This window comes from Megascapheus bottae, chromosome 23 (assembly GCF_031878675.1).
Source record: "Megascapheus bottae isolate mThoBot1 chromosome 23, mThoBot2.hap1, whole genome shotgun sequence".
Lineage (NCBI taxonomy): Eukaryota > Metazoa > Chordata > Mammalia > Rodentia > Geomyidae > Megascapheus > Megascapheus bottae.
Window position 1 is genome coordinate 5282235 of NC_143531.1, and position 21355 is coordinate 5303589.

Below are 21355 nucleotides of genomic sequence, written 5' to 3' on the forward strand. Positions count from 1 at the left end.
GCTGTGTAAAGTTGTCCATATAACCCAGCATGCCTCTCATAGTGAATGTGTGTGTGTGTGTGTGTACACACCAGTATTACCCAGGGCACAACAAGCCTCTCCCACACCTCCACTGCTCTCTTTTTGCTGGGTAATTGGAGATAAGAGTCTCACAGACTTTCCTGCCCAAGCTGGCTTTGAACTGAGTAGCTAGACTCATAGGCGCAGTAGGAGTACACTCTATAAGTATGCAAAACACACAATAAGTACATAAAGCATTGATATTATTAAACAGGTATGTGGCTGTCTGTATAATTGTATATGCTGTGCCTTTATAGGACTGAAAGTAAAGTAGGCTGGTTTATGCCAGCTCTAGTACAAATGTGAGGCATGTGTTTATGGCATCTATGACACTTGGCTACAGGAACTTGTCAGCAGGTTCATTCTAATCTTATGGGACTGCTCTTGTATATGTGGTTCCTCATTGACTGACACAGAACACTGCTCATGACTGACTACACTCATTTCATTTCAGGTAACTATCAGTCTCACACCTGTACTCTCTATATAAAGTCCATAGAGACATTGACAGGAGTTTATGTCCTGGCACTATTTATCGTACCTAGATGGCAGAGGCAGCCTTGATACCCATTCCTAATAAATTGGCTAGTCAGAATATGTAATCCGTGACTACAGCAAAGTACAATAGAGCAGTAGCAAACAGATGGTCATTTTTATATAGTATTGTGAATAGTCTTAGAAACATAGGATGTATTCTATTGAATCAATATATATATTAAAAATATACACACAGGCAACAATAGTGTATTTAATTTCCTAGGACTGTATTTTTAAATGCCTGAGGCAATTTATTGGATAGTAGTGTGAATATCTCTGGTGTGAAAGAAAATGTAAATGAGAATGGAAAGACCCAAGAGGAAAAAGTAATGAAATATGATAGGAGAAAAATTGTTCAGTCTGGTAGTAGCAAAATCTGATATCTTGATATTCATGGGCCTTATGACTCATGAATCATGCATATGTGTCATTTTTAGAAGGAAAATTTGATGCTCCAAGCAAAAGCATGCACAGATTATAAAACAGATTCTGGGATAATTTCAATGGCCTTATGTACAAGACAGATGGATATTTGATTAATACATATCTTTAAATATATTTCTCTACCCAAAGTGTTAGAATTTAATTTGCTGGGTGCAAATTAATTTACATCCTAGGGAAGGAGTGATACATTTAGCATTCAGAGAGAATTACTTTGTAAATCTGGAAAATACAAAGATGTTTTGCCAAAGTGTTGTCCTTTACTGAGTTTCATGTAATCTAACAGTCATTTAAAAAGAAACCATTTGATTTGTTCTACTATTATTTCTTTACACATAAAACTAATAAATCTTTTACTCATCAGTAAAAATTTTTGTTGGATGCTGATGGCTCACACCTATAATCCTACCTGCTCAGAAGGATGAGATCTGAGGGTCACAGTTCAAAGCCAAACTCAGTGAAACATTCATGAGACTGATCTACAATTAAGCAGCAAAAGATAAACTCACATGTTAAGAGTGAATGGCTGGTATTGGGGTTTGCACTCAAAGCTTGAGCTCTTGCTTATTACTCTCTCCACCCTCGCTCAAAGCTAGCACTTGACCTCTTGAACAACACCTCCACTTCAGGCTTTTTGCTAGCTAATTGGAGATAAGAGTCTTTTGAGTTTGACTGTCCAGGCTGATTTCAAACCAGTATCCTTGGATCTCAGCCTCCTGAGTAGTTCGAATTACAGCATGAGCCACTGGCACCCAACCTCTTCATTATTCTTACTTGAGTCAATTATTACTATAATAGTTACCAAATGGAAAATCCTTATGGATTGTGGTATTTCACAGTAAAGCAGATAAGATCTTTCTTCCCTTCTAATTATTTAGCTAATTAATTAATATCCTCATGGATGATATAAGGATACTTCACCCAAAACTTTTCATTCATTACAATGCCTGTTTGTTCATTGGATATTTGGACCTCACTTCCTGCTGCCATCTCTTCCAATTACTCGTTCAGCCTTAATCATCTTAGTAGGTTGCAATAAAGACACTAAAAGTTTGTCGGAGTTGGGCGAGGAGAATGGCTGTGGTCTAGTCTTCTTAGAATTGTTGTCTGTAATATACCAGCTTCTCAGGGAAATTGAAGTCAGACATCACCTTATTTATTCTACTGGTCAAATTGTGTCACAACTGGCCAGTGAAACCATGCCACACTGGTTCCTGCATTCTGCTGATATGACCCTTTATTCTTTGTTAATCTCTGACCTACTGAGATGTTCCTGCTGTATCTCAGGGAGAAATCATATCTCCCAAGGCCACTGGCTTCTCCTAGTGAAGAATTACTTCTAGAAAACTAGATTTAGGCACTAGTCACAACTAGGTACATGGTATGTTCATTTTCCCTCTTGGACCTCTTACTGAAGGACTTAAGAAATCCATATGTGTTTTGTGGCTATATCTACAAACATAAGTGCATTTTCTTGGGTTTACATCTATTATCTATCATTGATCATCTACTCATTATCTGCCAATCTACCATTTACACACTATCTAGCTATCTAATATGTCATCTATTATCTATCTATCTATCTATCTATATGTATCATCCATATCTAGCTACACATATGTCTATGTACATAATCAAGTCTGTTTTCTTGCCCCTTTATATTGGACTACCCATGTGCTTGAAATGATTTCACACAGATATCTCAAATTCAGCCCAAACACCAGGATTTCTTTTGGCATTTCTTCTTCCACATTAGTATGTACCTTTCCTCACTTTCCTGATTTTCAGTGTTTTCTGTAAATAATCATTCCTGGGCCTGCTATTTGTCATTTCATCCAGATGAAGAAGAAAGTGGAAGAGAAAAGGAAAGAGAATGGAAGAGAGAATGAAGAAAGATTGGCTTTTGACAGAGCAAGTTTTTCTTTGCCTAACAAACATGAAATCTCTGTTGGACTAAGAAGAGGAAATTGGACTCTGCCCAGTCACAACTGAAGGATTCTTTCCAGTGACTGTGGACACTTACGACTTAGTTAAACTTGTGTTTGCCAGATTTCTCCGGTTGTTAAGGGTCACTTTTTTCTGAAGAATTTATAACAAATATGTAGTTTAGCTAAGCACTGGTGATTTATGCCCATAACACTAGCTACTCAGAAGGCTGAGATCTGAGGATTGAGATTTGAAGCCAGCCAGTGCAGGAATGTCCATGGGAGACTCTTATCTCCAATTAGCCACCAACAAGCTGGAAGTGGAGCTGTGGCTCAAGTGGTAGAGCACTATTGAGAACAAAAGTTTAGGAACAGCACCAAGCCCCAGTGATCAGCACAAAATGTGGTGGTGATGAGAGGGACTGTCCTGTCACTACCACCTCAACAACATTTTAACCACCCAATCGTTTTAGCATCCATTGATGTTCTTTCTTGAAAGTAATTATTGCACTAGTGCTTAGAAAATGGTGATTTACTTATTTTTCTTTCCCTTTATGTTCATTACCCAGTCTTCCTCTCAACAGAGTTAACCCTTTTCTTCCCATTTCTCCTTGTCTTTTTCTTTTTTAGATCTTCAAGAAATCTGTATTATGTACAATTTGTTGTGAAAATATTTGTGATTTCTACTGACAGATTTGAAAGGCACTACACTAAGACAGTGTGATTTGTTACCTCAGTTTTAAGTGAAGGAAATATTAAATTACAATTCGAAGTTAGTGCAAATAAAGATGAAATTTCCCTCATCCATTTTCCTATTCCCTGAACGCTATTCAATGAAGTAAACATTAGATTCATGAAACAAACTATTTTTCACAAAAGAATTTTAATGTGAAATGTTATCTAACAGCAGAGATAATGGCCTTCACAATTAGTTTTAACATGAATCTTCTAACCTCAAACAGAACTGTAATATACATGAGAGGAAAAAAAAATTTTGAGGCAGAGTCTTGCTGTGTAGCCCAGGCTGGCCTCAAACTCATGATCCTTCTGCCTCAACTTCCCAAGTGTTGGATTAAGTTGTGGGCCACCAGGCCCAGCCAGAAAAACAATACCTTATCTATTAGTAACAGGTAACAGATATCTCATATTTGTGAGTTAGGGTCAACTCTTGAACACAGAATAAGATCAGTGATAGCATCTCCCAAGCATCTTGCTTCACAATACCTTATCTTCAAACTGATCTTCAATCTTAGTTTAACTGTCCAACAGAACTTGTAATAAAATATTCCTAGCTGGGTTCTAGTGAGATTGTAGGAAACTACATTAAGTCAAATAATAAAAATAAAATTCCCTGAAGATTTGATTTTGGAATTTGACACAAATGTGGACTTGTGAACATAAGGACTATTTAGTATTAATGTATTATATCTCTAGGAAATATGATTATAGAAGCATGGCCCTAGATCTCTTAACTTCATATAAAAACTTCCAATAAAAATTTCAAAGGACCCATTTTTCTACAGCAAAGCTCCATCACTGCTGAGTGTTATCTTACCAAAACAAGAGACTACTCCCATAACTAAGGTTTTAACTGTCAATTTATTCCCACCCCCCATCTTTATACATAAAAACTATGCAGGTAAATGAATTACTATGGCCTTTTGAAGTATTTCACTAGACTTTTATACCAAGAGCTATTTGTGCTTTTAAATGTGGGACCTGGAAACTACCATTTAAAATCTGTCAGTTACCTAGACCCCCTAGATTTTTCTTATTAATGAACACAACATCCTTAAAACACATAGTATCAAAATTGTTAGAAAAATGTTTCAGTGCCATTACACTTAACAGTATCATAGAGTTTTGGAAAACCTTCAAATTGTACTGGCTTTTAGAATTACACACTCAAGAAAACTTTACACAGAGTTGTTTCATCAACTTCATTCTCTTCAAATGCCTTTGCATCTTTACACTGATGTGTCACGTGTTAGTTCCCTGCAGCCTTTTTCATTTTGATCTTTGTTTGAAATGGATTAGTGGGTTTTCAGAGGTGTGAATCATGGTTGTATAATTCACAGTGGGGAAATATCCATCAATGAGATCAAATTCATATAAACGGAGCATAGTCAACCAAATTGTCTTAATTTGAACATAAGCAAAATTTTCCCCAATACAATGATGACGTCCAGCTCCAAATGGCACATAGGCAAACTTCTCTCCTGATGCGGGGTTATCCTGTAAATAGCGATCAGGATTGAAGTCCAGACGTTCTATCCATGAGTCTTTCAGTCTATGATTGACAGTGGGAGAAACACACACCTGATGTCCTGGAGGAATGGTATACCCTGCCACTGTCTGAGGAGTTTTGGCCATTCTCATCATAGTCATTATAGGAGGTCTAAGTCTTAAGGTTTCTTTTATGCAGCAAACAAGCAAATGTAAGTCCTTGAGCTGGTCATAAGTTAAGGGAGGCAGAGTCTCTCCCGCAGACGGTTTTCTGTTCTAGATAACATTTTTCTTGAAGTGTTTTGACTCTGGCCAAAAAGAAGCCCATCCAGGCACTGGTAGTTGAGGATATATGCTGACCAGTCAAGAGCAGCCCAATAAGCATACCTGCCACTTCATCATCTGTCAAAGGCCGCCCATCCTTGTATGTAGAATCCAGTACAGTTTGGAGAATGTCATCAATTTTCTCTGCTGACTGCCTGCGTTTCTGGATTGCCTTGTAGAAAATATTCTTGATCTCTGGATGAGCTCTGTCCCTGCATCTGAAACTAGGCAGAGGCAGCCATCCTGGCAGGAGCCAGGCCGCGTGGCTAAAACCTCCATCCAGATCTGCATACAGCTGGGCGACCTTCTCATTAAGTTGGCTTCTGATTTCCTTTCCATGCAAACAATGGCTAGCGGTTAAAATTATAAGTTCGGAAAGAGCTTCAAATACATTTTTTTCTCCACTTTCTCCCCAACTTTGGAAATATTCCTTTGTTTCTTTTTCAATTATTGAAACATACTGTTTAAAGTGGGCTATGTTGAGGCTACTTTTTTAACATTTTCTTCTGTTCCAAGAAAACCGTATTAGGCACATCATATGCAACTCCCTTTCCAAACACCAGTGTTGTGAGGCGACTGCAGACATCTTCTGCATTCGGGTCTTCATTTTTACTATTAAAAAGTAGTGCAGCAGCAGCATTCCCCAGAAGGTAAGTAAATGTCTTGCCCACCATGGTAAAACTAAATACAGGTCCATACTTCTCATATGCATTTTCTAGGAATTCAATTGGACTTTTCCCAAATGCTATGGCATGCCCAAGAAATGGAATTGGAGAAAAAAAATGTATGGTGGACCACATAGACCAGGCTGAGCGTGAAGGCGCAGGCGGCCAGCAGTGTGGAGAGCAGGTTGCCGCCCGTCACCTGCTCCATCGCCTGCTCCAGCACCGACCCTCCAGCCTGCAGGAAACCCAGTAACACCATCGGGGTGGCAGCGGCTCCGCTTCACTCCGCCAGGGACACTGGAGGCCGAGGTCGCCGCCGCTCCTCGGAAGAGATGGAGCCAGAGAAGCCGGCAGATGGGCGTTGGGAGGCGGCCCCGGCCTCCAGGTCTCCTTGTCTTTTTTTTTAAAGATCCCTTTTAGCCTTCAGGTTACTTTTACATTTTGGATATGATTCTATAGAGGTCACCCTCTGTCCTCCCTGTGTCTTTTCCTGCCCCCCCCCCCCCCACCCCGTGGCTCATGGTTTAGGAAAGGAGAAAGGTGTAACCAAAGTGGCAGAAATGGAATAATTTACAGGCTATATAATACAGACATATATATGGTATTTGGGAAACTTTTCAAAGGAACCAGAAAAATTTCTTATTATGGTACAGCACCAGTTTCAGAAACTTTCTCACTAAATACTGGAGGTTGAGAATGCAGGCCTTGGAAGGCTGTGTTGTTACTCTCTGCTAACACATTACCAAGGAAAGAGATTTCTGAGAGAGGCTTTTAATTTGGAATAACAACTGTTACCTATTTCCGTACTGAGTAACATTCTGAAACTTTAAATGGACTCACTGATGTATTTTCAAAAGAATGTATAGGTCATGACTAATGTTGCTGTCTGAGAAACACAACTATAATTTATAAGAACAGTCTGAAGGATTATCATGTTTCGCATATTTCCTCCCTCTCCCCAATGTCTCCATTTTTTTTCTGTAAGCATCATTATTAGTTCAACTATAGTTCATCACTGATGAGAGAAACCAGACAAGGATCAGACTCTGAGAGCCATTGGCTTTGTTTACTTTCAGTGTGTGTGTGAGAGACCTCAGTGCTCTCCTCTTTTCATTTCATTTTAGGTTTTTGCTAGTGGATTCCCAGAGTACTAGATTAATCTATTCTAAGAAAGGACATGACTTCATCAATGCCAACAAGCGTCCCTGCATGCAGGAAAGGGCAGAGGGTGAGGGCCAAAGTGCAGATCATCACACAAACCCACTAAACCTTGGCATCAACGTATTAAATGACTACTCTGCAGAGCTGATTAAGTTCATGTCATCATAACGGGAAACTAACCAAGTGCTGGGAACTGGTGTTAATCCTAAATGGCATAGAGCAAAACACAGACCCTACAGCCACTGCTCAGAATGGAGCTCAGTGATGACTCTGTTAAAAATCTATCTACTATAATTTATAGTCACTGCTTTCCTTAAAAAAATATCATTGATAATCATAGTGACTCTGCATCTTTGTTTTTGATGGAGAGATTTGAGTAAAACTTTGGCTGTTTGGGTTGAATAATTTCATACTTGCTTACTAATTTATTACCATTCAGCACGGTGAATTAAGGTAAATTAGGACACAGATTTACCCTTTGTTTTTGGATATTTATGGTTACATAACTGGTTACGTCAAATATTATGATGTTTATGGCTAAATTCATATTGTGTATTGAATATCCATCTGTTTAAGGTTTTTCTCCCTTGTGCTGTATTATCGCATAAACTAAACCTAACTATACAGTTTCCAAGGTCTCTAGCAATAAGTGATTTTGCAGCCTTTCTGTTTACAACTGGTGCATAACTGCTTGAACTATGCTTCCAGTTTCCTCCCCCACCCCACTTTTTTGTGCCAGTCCTGGGATTTTAACTCAAGGCCTGAGTACTGTTCTTGAGCTCTCTCAAGGCTACAACTCTACCACTTGAGCCACAGCATCACTTCTGGCTTTTTCTTTGTATGTGGTACGGCGGAATCAAGCCCTGGTTTTTGTGTACCAAGGAATAGAACCTGGGTGTTCATGCATGCTAGGCAAGCACTCTACCACTAGGACAAACTCCCCCCCCCACACACACATACTTTTTTAAAAAATAACTGATTTTTGGATTTGCCTATTCCCAATGGCTTAGAATCAGGATGCTCAGGTCTCCCCTTCCTGAATAGCTGGGATTATAAGCATGAGCCACTTGCTCTCAGCAGACAAGCATCTGTGTGTGTGTGTGTGTGTGTGTGTGTGTGTGTGTGTGTGTGTGTGTGTGTGTGTGTTAGCACTGGGGATTTGAACTCAGTCCTAGGCACTGTTCTCAAACTTCTTCCACTCAAGGTTAGTGCTCTATCACTGGAACCACAGCTCCATTTCCATCTTTGGTGGTTAATTGGAGATAAGAGTCTCACAGACTTTGCCATGGCAGGAACTGAACGTTGATCCTCAGAACTCAGCCTTCTGGCTAGCTAGGATCACGAGGCACTGGTTCTAGCACAGGCTGAATTCTTCATAGTTTGGAGAAATAGCACACTGTTCTTCAGAGCTCATTTATAGATGATGGCAGCGGATTCTTTGGGGTCACAGGCATGATTGCCAATGACTGGCCCTTTTTTTTCCATTTTTGAAGGGACAGCTTTAGAGTTCATGCATCCATTGTGCAAGTAAGCAGATTTCAAAAGCGAGCTTTTTAATAATGATAAGTTTACATATAAGAAAGGAAAGGGATGACAGCAGTTTTTGGCTGAGTCAGAAAAGGTATTCTTGCTCAATGGGATTGTGCATCAATCTCTGGAGAGCCATAGAAATCCCTAGCTATAAAGCTGGATTCCAGTGATTCGTGTTTGTGATCCTAGCTACTCAGAGATAAACTCTCTGTATTTCACCTTTACAATAGCAATAAAAATATACCTATATTATAATGCATAAATAAAACTAAGGAACATTTCCCCAGCCCTGAGTTCAAACCCCAGTGCCAAAAGAAAATAATAAAATAAAATTTGTATCATTGTTTATCTTCTTGAAGCTCCTGTCATTTATTGTTCAGCATTTTGCGGGTTTTCAACATTTAAGCACTTTAAACTACTTATTTTAGATCTATTTCTTGGATCTTTACCTTTTCCTTTAATCATCTACCCTACTGAGCCATGTAATGTCCAAAGGTAAATGTCTTTCATGATTATTGGAAATAATTCACTTAGCCAGATGCCAGTGGCTCACACCTGTAATCTTAGCAACTCAGAAGGCTGAGATTTGAGGACTGTGGGCAGATGGAGCAAGAAAGTCCATGAGACTCTTATCCCCAATAAACTGCCCAAGAAAAGCTCAAAGTGGAGCTGCAATGCAAATGGTAGAAACCCAGAGACAATGTCCAAGCCCCAAGTTCAAGTCCTAGGACTGGCAATAAGTTAAGTAAGTAACTAAGTAAATAAAGTATTTCTGATGGCCAGGTGACACATGTCTATAATTCTAGCTACTCAGAAGGCTGAGATCTGAGGATTGTAGTTCAAAGCCAGCCCAGGCAAGAAAGTCCCTGAGATTTCTATTTCCAGTAAATCATCAGAAAACAGGAAGTGGAGGTGTGGCTCGAAGTGGTAGAGTTCTAATCTTGAGCCAATAAGCTCAGGGACAGTGCGTAGGCTTGGAATTCAAGCCCTCCAAATGACCACAAAAATTAACAATAAAATAAAATATTTCTGAAGATAAGAGTTCCACTAGGCCCAGGCAAGATATTCATAAATATTCTTTTTAGTTACTGTGTGTTATTTGAGACTCTGTGACAGAAGCCATCATGTTCTCTAAAGTTATCTGCTCAGCCTTATCTGAGGTTTCCAACAGAACAAATGCCAGTTGTGACTCCCATGTTAGGCCTTTCTAATGACTAATTACTATCAGTAATAGAAAAACCATTAAGTGAGATGCAGAGGCTTTTTTACACTGAGTAAAGATTCTGAGCCTTCTAAAAATAAAGACTTGTCTAGGGCAGCATCAAACTGTTTATACTCCGCATTTGCTTTATTACACAACTCAACTATAAATACTGCCAATGAGTCCCTATTTGAAATCTCTATCAAATTTTCAGTACTAAAAATGAAGGCATATGTCTTATGCAAGAAGGAGAGAAAAGAAATTCTGATTTCAGCTCTACTAGAATGTCTAGTTATTGTTGTTTCCTTATGCATAAATACAAGACTTTCAATGCTTTGGGAGTTTTGTTGGGGGGTATAACAGAAAAGTAGAAGAAATGTGTACGCACTATTAATGTTCAAAACATGCTGTATTGGAAAATGCTTAGTGGTTTGTTTTATAGTAAATATAATTTAATTGAGAAAGTGGCAATCTTGTCAAATCAAACCATAGCTGCCTTTCTTTTCTGTTTCTCCTCCTTCGTTTTTGTTTTGTTTGAAGGTCCTGGGGCTTGAACTCGGGGCTTGAACTCAGGGCCTGAGCTCTGTTCTTGAGCCCATCTGTGCATAAAGCTAGTGTCTATCACTGGAGCTGCAACACCACTTCCAGCTTTATCTGTTTATGTGGTACTGAGGAATTGAACCCAGTGCTTTGTGCATGCTAGGCAAGCACTCTATCTACTCAGCCACAAACCTAGCACCTATTCTTTCCTTTCTCTCTTTCTCTCTTTCTTTCTTTCTCTCTTTCCTTCCTTCCTTCCTTCCTTCCTTCCTTCTTTCCTTCCTTCCTTCCTTCCTTTCTTCCTTCTTTCTTTCTCTTTCTTTCTTTCTTTCTTTCTTTCTTTCTTTCTTTCTTTCTCTTTTTCTCTATCTTTCCTTTTTCTCTTTCTCTTTCTTTCCCTTCCTTCCCTCTCCCTTTCCCTTTCTCCCTTTCTCCCTCTCTCCCTCCCTCTCTCTCTCCCTCCCTCCCTCTTTCCCTCCTTCCTTCCTTCCTTCTTTTTTCCCTTCTTTCTTACTGTTAGTCCTAGAACTCAGAGCCTGGACTCTGTCTCTGATCTTTTTTACTCAAGGCTAGCACTTCTATCACGGGAGCCACAGCTCCACTTCCAGTTTTTTCTGGTTAATGGGAGGTAAGGCTCAAACTTTCCTATCCTGGTTGACTTCAAACCTTAATTTTCAGGTCTTGGCCACCTGAGTAGCTAGGATTACAGGCATGAGCAATCAGTACCCAGCAAACCATAGCTGTTTTCATGCTTCTTTGTCTTTAGCAATGTTGTAACATGAATAACCTTTTAAGTGATGTCATCTTCCTTGCCCAAATTTTGTTTCCTTGGAACTCAAAACAGGAGATTCTTGAGATCCCACAATTCCTTTGTCCATTCTTTGCATTCTTCTGTCTTGTGAAAATGTTAACACCAGACACATTAAGTCTCATGAGACACCTGGTACATTCTGTAGTCTGCTACTAGAGTCTGGATGCATGATTTACTTGATAAAATATTTTGTTTTCTTGCAACGAGACAGATATTTATGTCTGAAAAACTCATAAATATAGTATCATATGTGTGTGTGGGTATATTAATATTGGCACTTGATCTCAGGGCCTAAGTGCTATTCCTAACTTTTTCACTCAAGGCTAGCACTCTACCACTTGAGCCACACCTCTGCTTCTGAGTAGCTTGTGGATAGCTAATTGGAGGTAAGATTCTCATAGATTTTTCTGTCTGGGCTGGCTTTGAACCACAATCTATAAATCTCAGGCTCCTGTGTACCTAGAATTACAGGCATGAGCCACCAGTACCTACCTAAATAGAGTATCTTTAAATGTTCTCCTTTCGGGCAAGTTTACAGAACATAACGAAAGCCAAATCCTAATAATCCCTATCTCCTGGAATTCAGATCCTGTATAATTCCCTTGTGCTTAATTCCAGGGTTACTTTACTGTGGAAGCAATAGAATATGACAGAAGCAATTGTAAGTCTCTTCTGAGACTGATGTATGGAAGTCTTTGTGGCTTCTGTCTCACATCTCTTGGTGTCTGGATTCATTCATTCAAAGGGATGCTATAGCATACTGTAAGAGCCACTCCGGAGAAGTTCTTCCATAAAGAACTGTGGCTTCCTGCCTGTGGCCACCTGAGTAATCTTGGAAGCAGATCCTCCAGGTTTATCAAACCTCCCTCATGTCTGGACTGCAACTTCAAGACCTTGAGTCAGAGCCACCAGATTAGCTGTTGCTCCATTCCTAACAACCAGTAACCTGTGAACAAAGAACTCTGTTCACAGCAACTGAGTTGTGAGAAAACCTGCTACTTATTCACCCTTGTCTCCCAGACCCATAGGCTAAAAAAACCCATGAAACATCCCAAGGGCAAGAGACAGATTCCTGCCAGATATGGAAAGGTAGATGAGGTGACTGTGGCTCAAATGCTGACCAAAGCCAGACAGATGGGAGGGAACCGTCCTCCAGGACTAAGGATGGAAACAGCCATAGACATTTGTGGTCATGGAGAATGTCGTTTATCATGTTGCCAGGACTTGTGATTTTTCAAGATGTAGCACACATAAATTGGGTTCTTTCCAAGAATCTGTCACACCCTCTAGGGCTAATCCAGACTAATCAGAGCAATCTGTTTCTGAGAGGGATTTTTTTTTTTAATGAAGAACCACGGGAATCCCTCTGTACTCACCAGCTTTGGGAGGAGATCTACAATTCTGAAAAAGATTTTTGTTTTGTTTTATTTTGCTCATAAAAAAAGAAAGAAAAGAGCCAGGCCCCAGTGGCTCACACCTGTAATTCTAGCTACTTAGGAGGATGAGATCTGAGGATCTAAGTTCAAAGCCAGCCCAGGCACAAAAGTCCCTGAGACTCTTATCTCCAGTTAACCACCAGAAAACCAGAAGTGGTGCTGTGGCTCAAATGGTAGAACTCTATCCTTGAGCTGAAGAGCTCAGGGACAGCGCCCAGGCCCAGAGTTCAAGCCCTACAACCGACCAAAAAAAAGAGAAAGAAATCCAAGAAGGAAAAAAAAGCAGAAGTGGAGCTATGGCTCAAAGTGGTAGAGTGCTAGCCTTGAGCAAATATTGCTCAGTGACAGTTCTCTGGCCCCAAGTTCAAGGCTCACTACTGATAACTCCCCTTTAAAAAAAAATCAAAGGTTCATTAACATTTTGCTGGAAAATCTTATTTGTTCATTGAATGTTGTCTTCCACTTTAAGGTCAATCACTAGAATGCACAGCTGTTTCTATTTAGAGGGTTACAATGAAGAAAATTCTGGGACAATGTGATTGTTGTGAAACTGTATCCATGCAGCATGCACTAGCACAGAGTTTGAGAAGAGAATTTTGGGGAAATTTCACAGTTTGAACAGGGCTTTGAAGGATGTGAAGAGTTGTGTCAGGCTGATGAAGTTTTTTATTTTTATTTTTTATCATTATTATAAAAGATATACAGAGGGGTTACAGTTACATGAGTCTGGTTATAAGTACATTTCTTTTGGACAATGTCACCCCTTCCCTAGCTTTCTTCTAGTTTTTCCCTCTTGCCCCCACCCACAAGTTGTATAGTTCATTTTCAACTTAATGTACGAGTACCCTTGAAGCTGATGAATTTTTAGGTAACTTCATGCCTATTGTATAAGGTGCACACATTATATAGTTACGAAATGTTCATGACTCTGATCATTTTCTTTGTGCATGTAAACATTAGACATTTGTTCAGAGTCCAATACCTTTCATAAAAGTTATAATCCTTACAAGTTTGTAAAGCTGAACTGTCATTTCCAACCTCCAGACAAGTGAAAGAGATTAGAATATAAAAGTTAACACACAAAAGTTCTAATCCCTAGAAAGCTATGAAGTTGAAGAACTGTCATCCCCATATCCCAGACAAGTGAGCAAGAGATTAGGTTATATGACATGGCATGTTATCTCAGAGAGATGATTGATGGGTGATGAAGAAGTTTCCATTTCTAAGCCCTATCTCCATGTCTCCTGTCTCCATTCTAGGAGTTCCTCAGGCAAATGCAAACTGACAATGACCTGGGTTTTGCCCCACACTCTGAAAGGGCTTCTTAGTTATCGGGCCAAACAGTGGGCTGTTTCTCTTCTTTTCACTGTGACCCCTCCTACATTCAGCTTTATTGATGGTTCTTAGGATTGCTTGGTTGAGCTGGGCAAGCAGGGTGGCTCACGCCTGCCTGTAATCCTAGCTTCTCAGGAGGCTGAGATCTGAGGATTGTGATTTGGAGTCCTGGGTGAAAGAAAGGCGGTGACACTCTTTATCTCCAGTGAATCCCCAAAAGCCAGAAATGGAGCTGGGGCTCAAGTGGTAGAATGCTAGCCTTGAGCACAAAAGCTTATGGGCAGTGCCCAGGCCCTAAATTCAAAAGGTGGTCACACACACACACACACACACAGATTCTTCAGATGAAGCAAGGAGAAAACACACTGAATAAAAGGTGAACTGAGGATTTTCATCCTTTTAACCAATTCGTTTACACCTCAATAAATAGTATGCCCTCAGTGCTTCCCATCTCCCCCTCCTATTTTTAAAGAGGAAGAAGGGAGAAAGGAATCATTCACATCCTTTGAAGGGCTGAGAAATGAGAATCGCTGATAGGATTTTGAGCCCAGGTCTGCTGAAGCTCACAGCTGTTACTTTCCAATCAACTGGGAGTGAGACTCAGCATCCCAGCTGTGTGAAGGGGGGTCTCTAACCTGGAGGAGGAAACTTCTGGTTCAGTGGTAGGGAACTTTTTTGGATTTCCTAGAGATGAAGTGTGCTGACTTCCTGCTAGGAATTTCCCTGTGATCAGTTTTCAAGGGTCAGGAAGTCCTGGAAAGGATTCCCCTATATGGCAGGAACTTGGAACTCTTGAGTCCTTTCAACAAGAATCCCGAGATTCCCAGGTCACTGGCAAGCAATCTGGCACTGCTTCTTTTCCCATTGTTGACTTGTTCAGTGTGGCCAAGGCCCACTTCAGCCATAAGGCTGAGGGTTTGACACTACCCAAACTCCAGCAGTCAGGGGCAATCACTGGCTTTTCAGGGACATATCTTATTGAGAGGTAGAAAAGGCAATTCAGTCATTCTTCACAGAGACCTATCTACCAGGAAATCATACTACTGTCTTCTCCCTCTCTACCCTGCTGGAGCGAGGGGGGGGCGGGGGGGGGGGGGCGCAAGGGGTAAAGGGGGAAGTGGGGGAGGAGGGAGGGAAGGAGGGAGAGGGAGACAGACAGTGAATGTTTTGGTACTGAGGATCACTTTGTCCTAGAGCTTTTTCCCTCAAGGCTAGCAGTCTACCACTTGAGTCATAGGATAGCTCCACCTCTGGGCTTTTGGCAGCTTCACTGAAGAGATGAGTCTCCCGGACTTTCCTACCCTGGCTGGTTTCAAATCAAATCTCAGCCTCCTGAGTAGCTGGGGTTACAGTCCTGAGTCACTGATGCCTAGCATCCAGTCAATTTAAAAGGAAAAGAAAGAAGGAAAGAAAGAAAGAAAGAAAGAAAGAAAGAAAGAAAGAAAGAAAGAAAGAAAGGAAGGAAGGAAGGAAGGAAGAAAGAAAGAAAGAAAGAAAGAAAGAAAGAAAGAAAGAAAGAAAGAAAGAAAGAAAGAAACATCTCAGCAAATACACGCTTTGGACTGTTCAGAGAGTGGAGTTGGAAGGACGGTGGTAGGACGAGGGCTCAGCCAACAGAAGCCACGACACTACCCACAGGCAGAGTGCCATGTCGGTGTGGCAAATGCAGGCATAAGCTTAACTCAGCTCCCGGGCTCTGCAAAAACAAAAGCCAGGCAGGTGTTGGAAGGCTGGGCTGTTCTGGATGGGACGGAGGGCAGGGCGGATGGGGCGTCAGATGGAGAGGAAATTCGGTATTAAGAGAGCCTCCTCACCGAATCCCAGTAATACCCACAGCCCGGGTGCGTGCGGGCCAGGCCCGGGGGGAACGTGGGAGGGCAGGAAGCAGAAAGGCTCGGCTCCCTGGCCAGGCTCGGCTCCCTGGCCAGGCTCGGCTCGGGAATTTCATCCCGGGCCGGGACAGGGTGTGAAGCTGGCACCGGGAGGGGGATGCCAAGGTGACGGAGGGCGACTCGGGGGACCCTCTGGCACCCTTCTCCAACCATCTCCAAACCCAGAACACACCACCCGGGCCCGGGCGAGGTGAAGGGGAGAGGACGCGGGGCGGGGGCGCGGTGCCAGCCCAGGGGCGCCGCCGGACTCCGGGCGAGCGGAGGCGGAGCTGCCGGTGACACCGCGCCCTTGGCCGGGGGACCGGGTCCCCCTTCCCCAGGCCGCCCCGCTCCCGCTCCTCCCCCCCCCCGTGTGTGGGAGGGGGCTGCGGTCGGGGAGGGGCAGGACGGGGAGGGGCGGGGAGGGGGGTCCCGGGACGCCGCAGCCGCGCCCCGCCCCTTCTCCTCCCCTCCGGAATCCCGGGCGCCCGGCGAGCATGGACCAGACCCGGGCGCGCCGGCACCATGACGCCCGCCCGCCTGGTGCTGGCCCTGGTGCTCGGGGCGCTGCCCGAGGCGGTCGGCGCGGACGCGGCCTCCCCTTCTCCCCGCCCGCCCCGCGCGCGCCCCCCGCGCACGGCGGGGCGCTGCCCCCCGGGGGACCCGCGGCTCCGCGCCACCGAGCGGGGTGTCCCGTGCCTGCGCTGGGCCGAGGTGCCGCCGCTGCTGCGGAGGGCGCCCCCCGCCGGCTGGCTGCGGCTGCGGGCGCGGCGCCACAACCGGTGCCGCAGCCCCGACGGCGCGGGCCGAGCCTGGTGCTTCCACCGCGACGCGCGCGGCCGGGTGGACTGGGGCTACTGCGACTGCGGACCCGGTGAGCGGGCGGGAGGGCGCGGGGAGGGGAGGGGGAGAGAGAAGGAGAGGGTGAGGGGAGGGGCAGACAGGGGAGGAGGAGGGGAGGGAGGGAAGAAGGGGAGGGAAGGGGATTGGAGTGGACGGGGAAAGGAGAGGGGAGCAAGGAGAGGGGTAGGAGGGGAAGGCAGGAAGGGGAGGGCAGAGGAGAAGGGTGAGGAAGGGAATGCACTGGAAAGGGGGAGAGAAGGAGAAGGGCAATTCTGGGGGAGAGGGGAGAGGGGTTGTGTGATGGCCTTGAGTTGCCAGGTGTGCAGGTTGGCTGTGACGGTAAGTGGAAGGTAGCAAGGTGCAAGGTGTGCTGTGTGTGTGTGTGTGTGTGTGTGTGTGTGTGTGTGTGTGTGTGTGTGTTCCTGTACTGGGACTTGCCCTCAGGATCTGGAGCTCTCCCTTGGTTTTCCCACTCAGGCTTGGTGCTTCACCACTTGAGCCACAGCCCTGGCTCTTCAGTACTTATTTTGGAAAGGAAAAATGCTGAATAGGACTTAACAAACAGTAATTTCTTCCTGTAGATCAGGTTTGGCCAAACCCAACAACAACCATCGAAGATGACAGGAGATGTAGCTCACATGGTGAAAAAGCCAAGTGAGACCTCAAAGTCCTGAGTTCAAGCCCCAGTACATACATTTTAAAAAAGAAAATCCATCTGTAAGATGTTTTAGGTTGTGGTAATAGAAAGATCCCATTAATAAGCTTAATAAAGTGAATAAACTGCCTCTAAATAGAGCTTCATTTTGAATTGTTGGAGTTTTGTTTAATATTAGTTTTTTCTTCTCTTTTCTATAACAAGTAAGATAGAAAATACATCCTTCAAAGGTTGAGTTTATTCTTAAAGAACAATAACAACAGCTACAAAATCAGCAGCTTTTTGTCTGAGTTGTGGGGCAGGAGTTTCTGAACTGGCATCCTCAGACATATTTTGTCTCTTTCAGAGGTAATTTGGAGGTAGCCTTTTACAATGTCATTTTTTTTTTCTGCAGAAATTTTATTTATCCGTACCTTCAATTTCATGAGAGCTCTGAGTTAAAGGAATGTGATAGAAAGGTTAAGATCATTCTGCCTTCATCCCAGAGAATGAAGTCAGCACAACTCTCATGTTCCATGGTCAGAATGCCAATGTGGCTATTAAAAAAAAAATTGAGGTGAAATCAAGCAAGGAGCGACATAGCATTACCTCATTGTTTACCATAAGAGATTATTTGAAGAGAAAGAATCCAATGACGGCTAGCAAACACTGGCAGTTTCATTTAATCTTCTAATTACTCTTATAAGTAGGTAAGAGTAGAGAATTATTAGAAACAAAATGTGCACATAGGAAGCAAGATACTGTATTTTCCCCCTAAAGTATATAAAGACACACTTAAAAGGAATTTATGTCTCAAAATGGACGGTGATCTATTGCTTTGTTTCAGATACAGAGTTTTATTTTCCTGATGGGGATTACCCCTCCTTTGGTTTCCTGTCACCTCCCCTGCCCCTTTTAATTGGATCGAAATTTAAATCTTTCCAATGCCTTTCAGTTCATGGCTAACCCTCACCAAACAAAAAAATCCTGTCCATTGTATAATCTTCGTGTATAAGGTAATTGAACACAAGTGAAACAAAAGAAACCATCCAAGAAGAGATAAATGCTATGTTGTTACTGAATTATTCTTCTCACAGATTCAATCTTCTCACTCTGCCATTTACTCTCACAAGTCTGGCTGGGCATAATTTGGAAGGAAATGGCATATCCTGAGCCTTACAGCTTTCTTATTGTTGGAATTTCATCATCTCAGTTAGAAATTCAAACAAAAATGGAGAGTTGAAAGCATATTAAATTTTGGTTTAGAAAACCTTTCTGCTTCAGTGTAGACCAAGACACTTTTAACCCTGAGAACTTTGTTTTTTTCTCCTCTGGAAAGAAGGTTCAGAATAGGGCTTTTGTCCTTAACTAGGACAACTTTTCCAGCTCTGGGTATGTACACAAAATAGGTAAGATTTATTAGGCATTCATTTTATGCAAGATTCTGGAATAAGCATCTTCTATTTGTTTTCTTATTTAATTTTCACAACCTTATTTAAGAATTCTAGTATTTTGCTGTAGAAAATATCATACGCTTATAAACAGGAATGCTGGAGTCAATAGGGTTGTTTATGTACATTTTTGCTTCAGAGCTCATTTTGTGGTGTTTTTTCAGTTATATATCATGTAGAAATATCTATTTTGTGGAGTAGTACTTATTTGGTAACTTATAGACTGGCCTAAAAGGAAAAAAGAGAGAGAAAGGAAGGAAGGAAAGAAATAAATAGTGGCTTATGCCTAGAATTCTGGCTACTCAGGTGGCTGAGATCTGAGGATCATGGTTCAAAGCTAGCCCAAGCAAGAAAGGACATGAAACTCTTTTATTTCCAATTAACTGCTAGAAAACCGGAAGTGGGGTTGTGGCTTAAAGTGGTAGAATGCTAGCCTTGAGCAAAAGGGCACAGGAATTGGCAATAAATGAATGAATGAATGAAAGGAAGAGAGTGAGAAAGAAAGAAGAAAGGAAAGAAAGAAGGTAAAAGAGGGAGGAGGAAGGAAGAAAGGGAAGGAAATTATGTTAATAGAAAAGACATTATGTTGATAGAAAGGACATTATTTCACATCTCTAAGCTTTAATATTTTTGTTTCCTTTATAGAAAACCAGGACAAAAGAACACTGATGGTAAACTAATCCTCAAAAAAATAAACAGGTGGCTAGAGTCGGGTTTCTATTGTATCAAGAGAAATGAGGAAGTTGCCCCCCCTCCCCACTGGAGAGTTGTTTGAATCGAAGTGAAAGGGGCTGAGCAGGAACTTAGGTGAGCAAGGCAGGGTGTGGATGTTCCAGTGGCTCCAATGTCAAAGAGCAAGACAGGTAATGCCTAAACCCTGGCTTTATGAAACCTACATCAATGGAGGGTCTTAGTTCTTGTGATAAGGGTTTACTTATTTATTTACTTGCCAGTCCTGGAGTTTGAACTCAGGGCCTGAGCGCTGTGTCAGAGTGTCTTTTGCTCAAGGCTAGCATTGTACCACTTGAATCACAGTGCTACTTCCGCCTTCTTCTGTTTATATGGTACTGAGGAATGGAACCCAGGGCTTCACGCATGCTAGGCAAGCACTCTGTAAGCACTCTACCACTAAGCCACATTCCTGGCTCCTCATAGGAGTTTAGAATCACTTAAGCACTTCTTGAAATGCAGCTTCCTGGGTTCTAGTCTCCAGGTCCCAAGTAATTCTCACATTTGAATCAAGAATGGAATGTGCCTTTCTAAGGGGAAGTCAAGTTGACCAGATAGAGACAGCAGTGAATATTGGTGGGTAGAGTGACAGGGCTCACCATTCTTGTGCTTGATCCCCAGTGGCTCAGGAGCAGGCACATGGGACATCAATAGTAACTTCCTATGTGGTTTTGCATGAAATGCCACCATTAATATCTATATCGATATTAATTTTCTAACATAATGGCAATCTTAATTTATTAGAATATGCTTATGAACTGAGAGGTATGTCAAGTTGTATGTCAAATTGTGATCACATTTCTACAGAAAGATTTAGCTGGAAACGAACTGTTCTCCTATTCAGTCCTTGCAGTAAGTTACTGCTTCCTCAAGAGGAAAGCTCAGAATAGTGCTATAGATGAAAACACTTGCTTGGCACTGGGCTTGGCTAGGAATTCATCTTTGATATAAGCAACCAAGTGAATCTATCTTGTGATTGATGACTGAAGAGTGATATAGACAGAATAAATGATAATACTCTAATAAATGAGATTTTCCACTAGGAAGGATCTCCTAGCTTCTCATTACTATGACAAAATATGTGAGATAGTCAACTTGAAAGGAGGAAAGATTGCTTGTAGTTCAGAGGTTCAGCAATGGCAGTGCATTCCTTAGTCACCTGGTTCAGCTATTTTGGGGGTCCGATGATGAGTCAGGACAGCATGGAGGCAAGCATATGGTGTAGGCAAGCATGTGGGGTAACCATGCTATCTCAGGGTACCCAAGAAAGAAAAAGGAAGTGCAAGAGGCTAGGTTGGGTCCCAGGCAAAAGTGACTTCTTTAAGGTCACGCCTGCAATGACCCAACTTCCCCTCACTAGGCCCCTCCCCATGAGGATCTGTCACTTCCCAATAGTCACTAAGTCTGGCAGCCACCAAGCCTTCAACACACAGCCTTTGAGGAAGAGTAACAGAATGATTCCCAGATCGGCACCCTGCCCCTTCTAAAGCAATCATATCATGTTAATGTGCTCACATGTGCCTTCCCACCTTCAGTCTCTTGATTCAAACAGAGCAGACAGGCATGTGGGCAAAATATTGTTACTTAACAGGCTGTCTGCTTTGAAGTCCATCTGCTGTTTGAAGTGAAGCTTCT

General features: G+C 42.4%; 1 protein-coding gene and 1 pseudogene across 1 annotated transcript in view; one reads left to right on the forward strand and one right to left on the reverse strand.

The window, feature by feature from the left end:
* Nucleotides 1–4889: 4889 nt before the first annotated feature.
* Nucleotides 4890–6446, reverse strand: LOC150047254 (lanosterol 14-alpha demethylase pseudogene; annotated as a pseudogene).
* Nucleotides 6447–16588: 10142 nt separating this feature from the next.
* Prss12 (serine protease 12) overlaps nt 16589–21355 on the forward strand; it is a 49941-nt gene continuing 45174 nt past the window's right edge. Inside the window, exon 1 of the mRNA XM_090356536.1 lies at nt 16589–16937. Coding sequence (XP_090212662.1) covers nt 16589–16937 — 349 coding nt within the window. The remainder of the gene's footprint in view (nt 16938–21355) is intronic.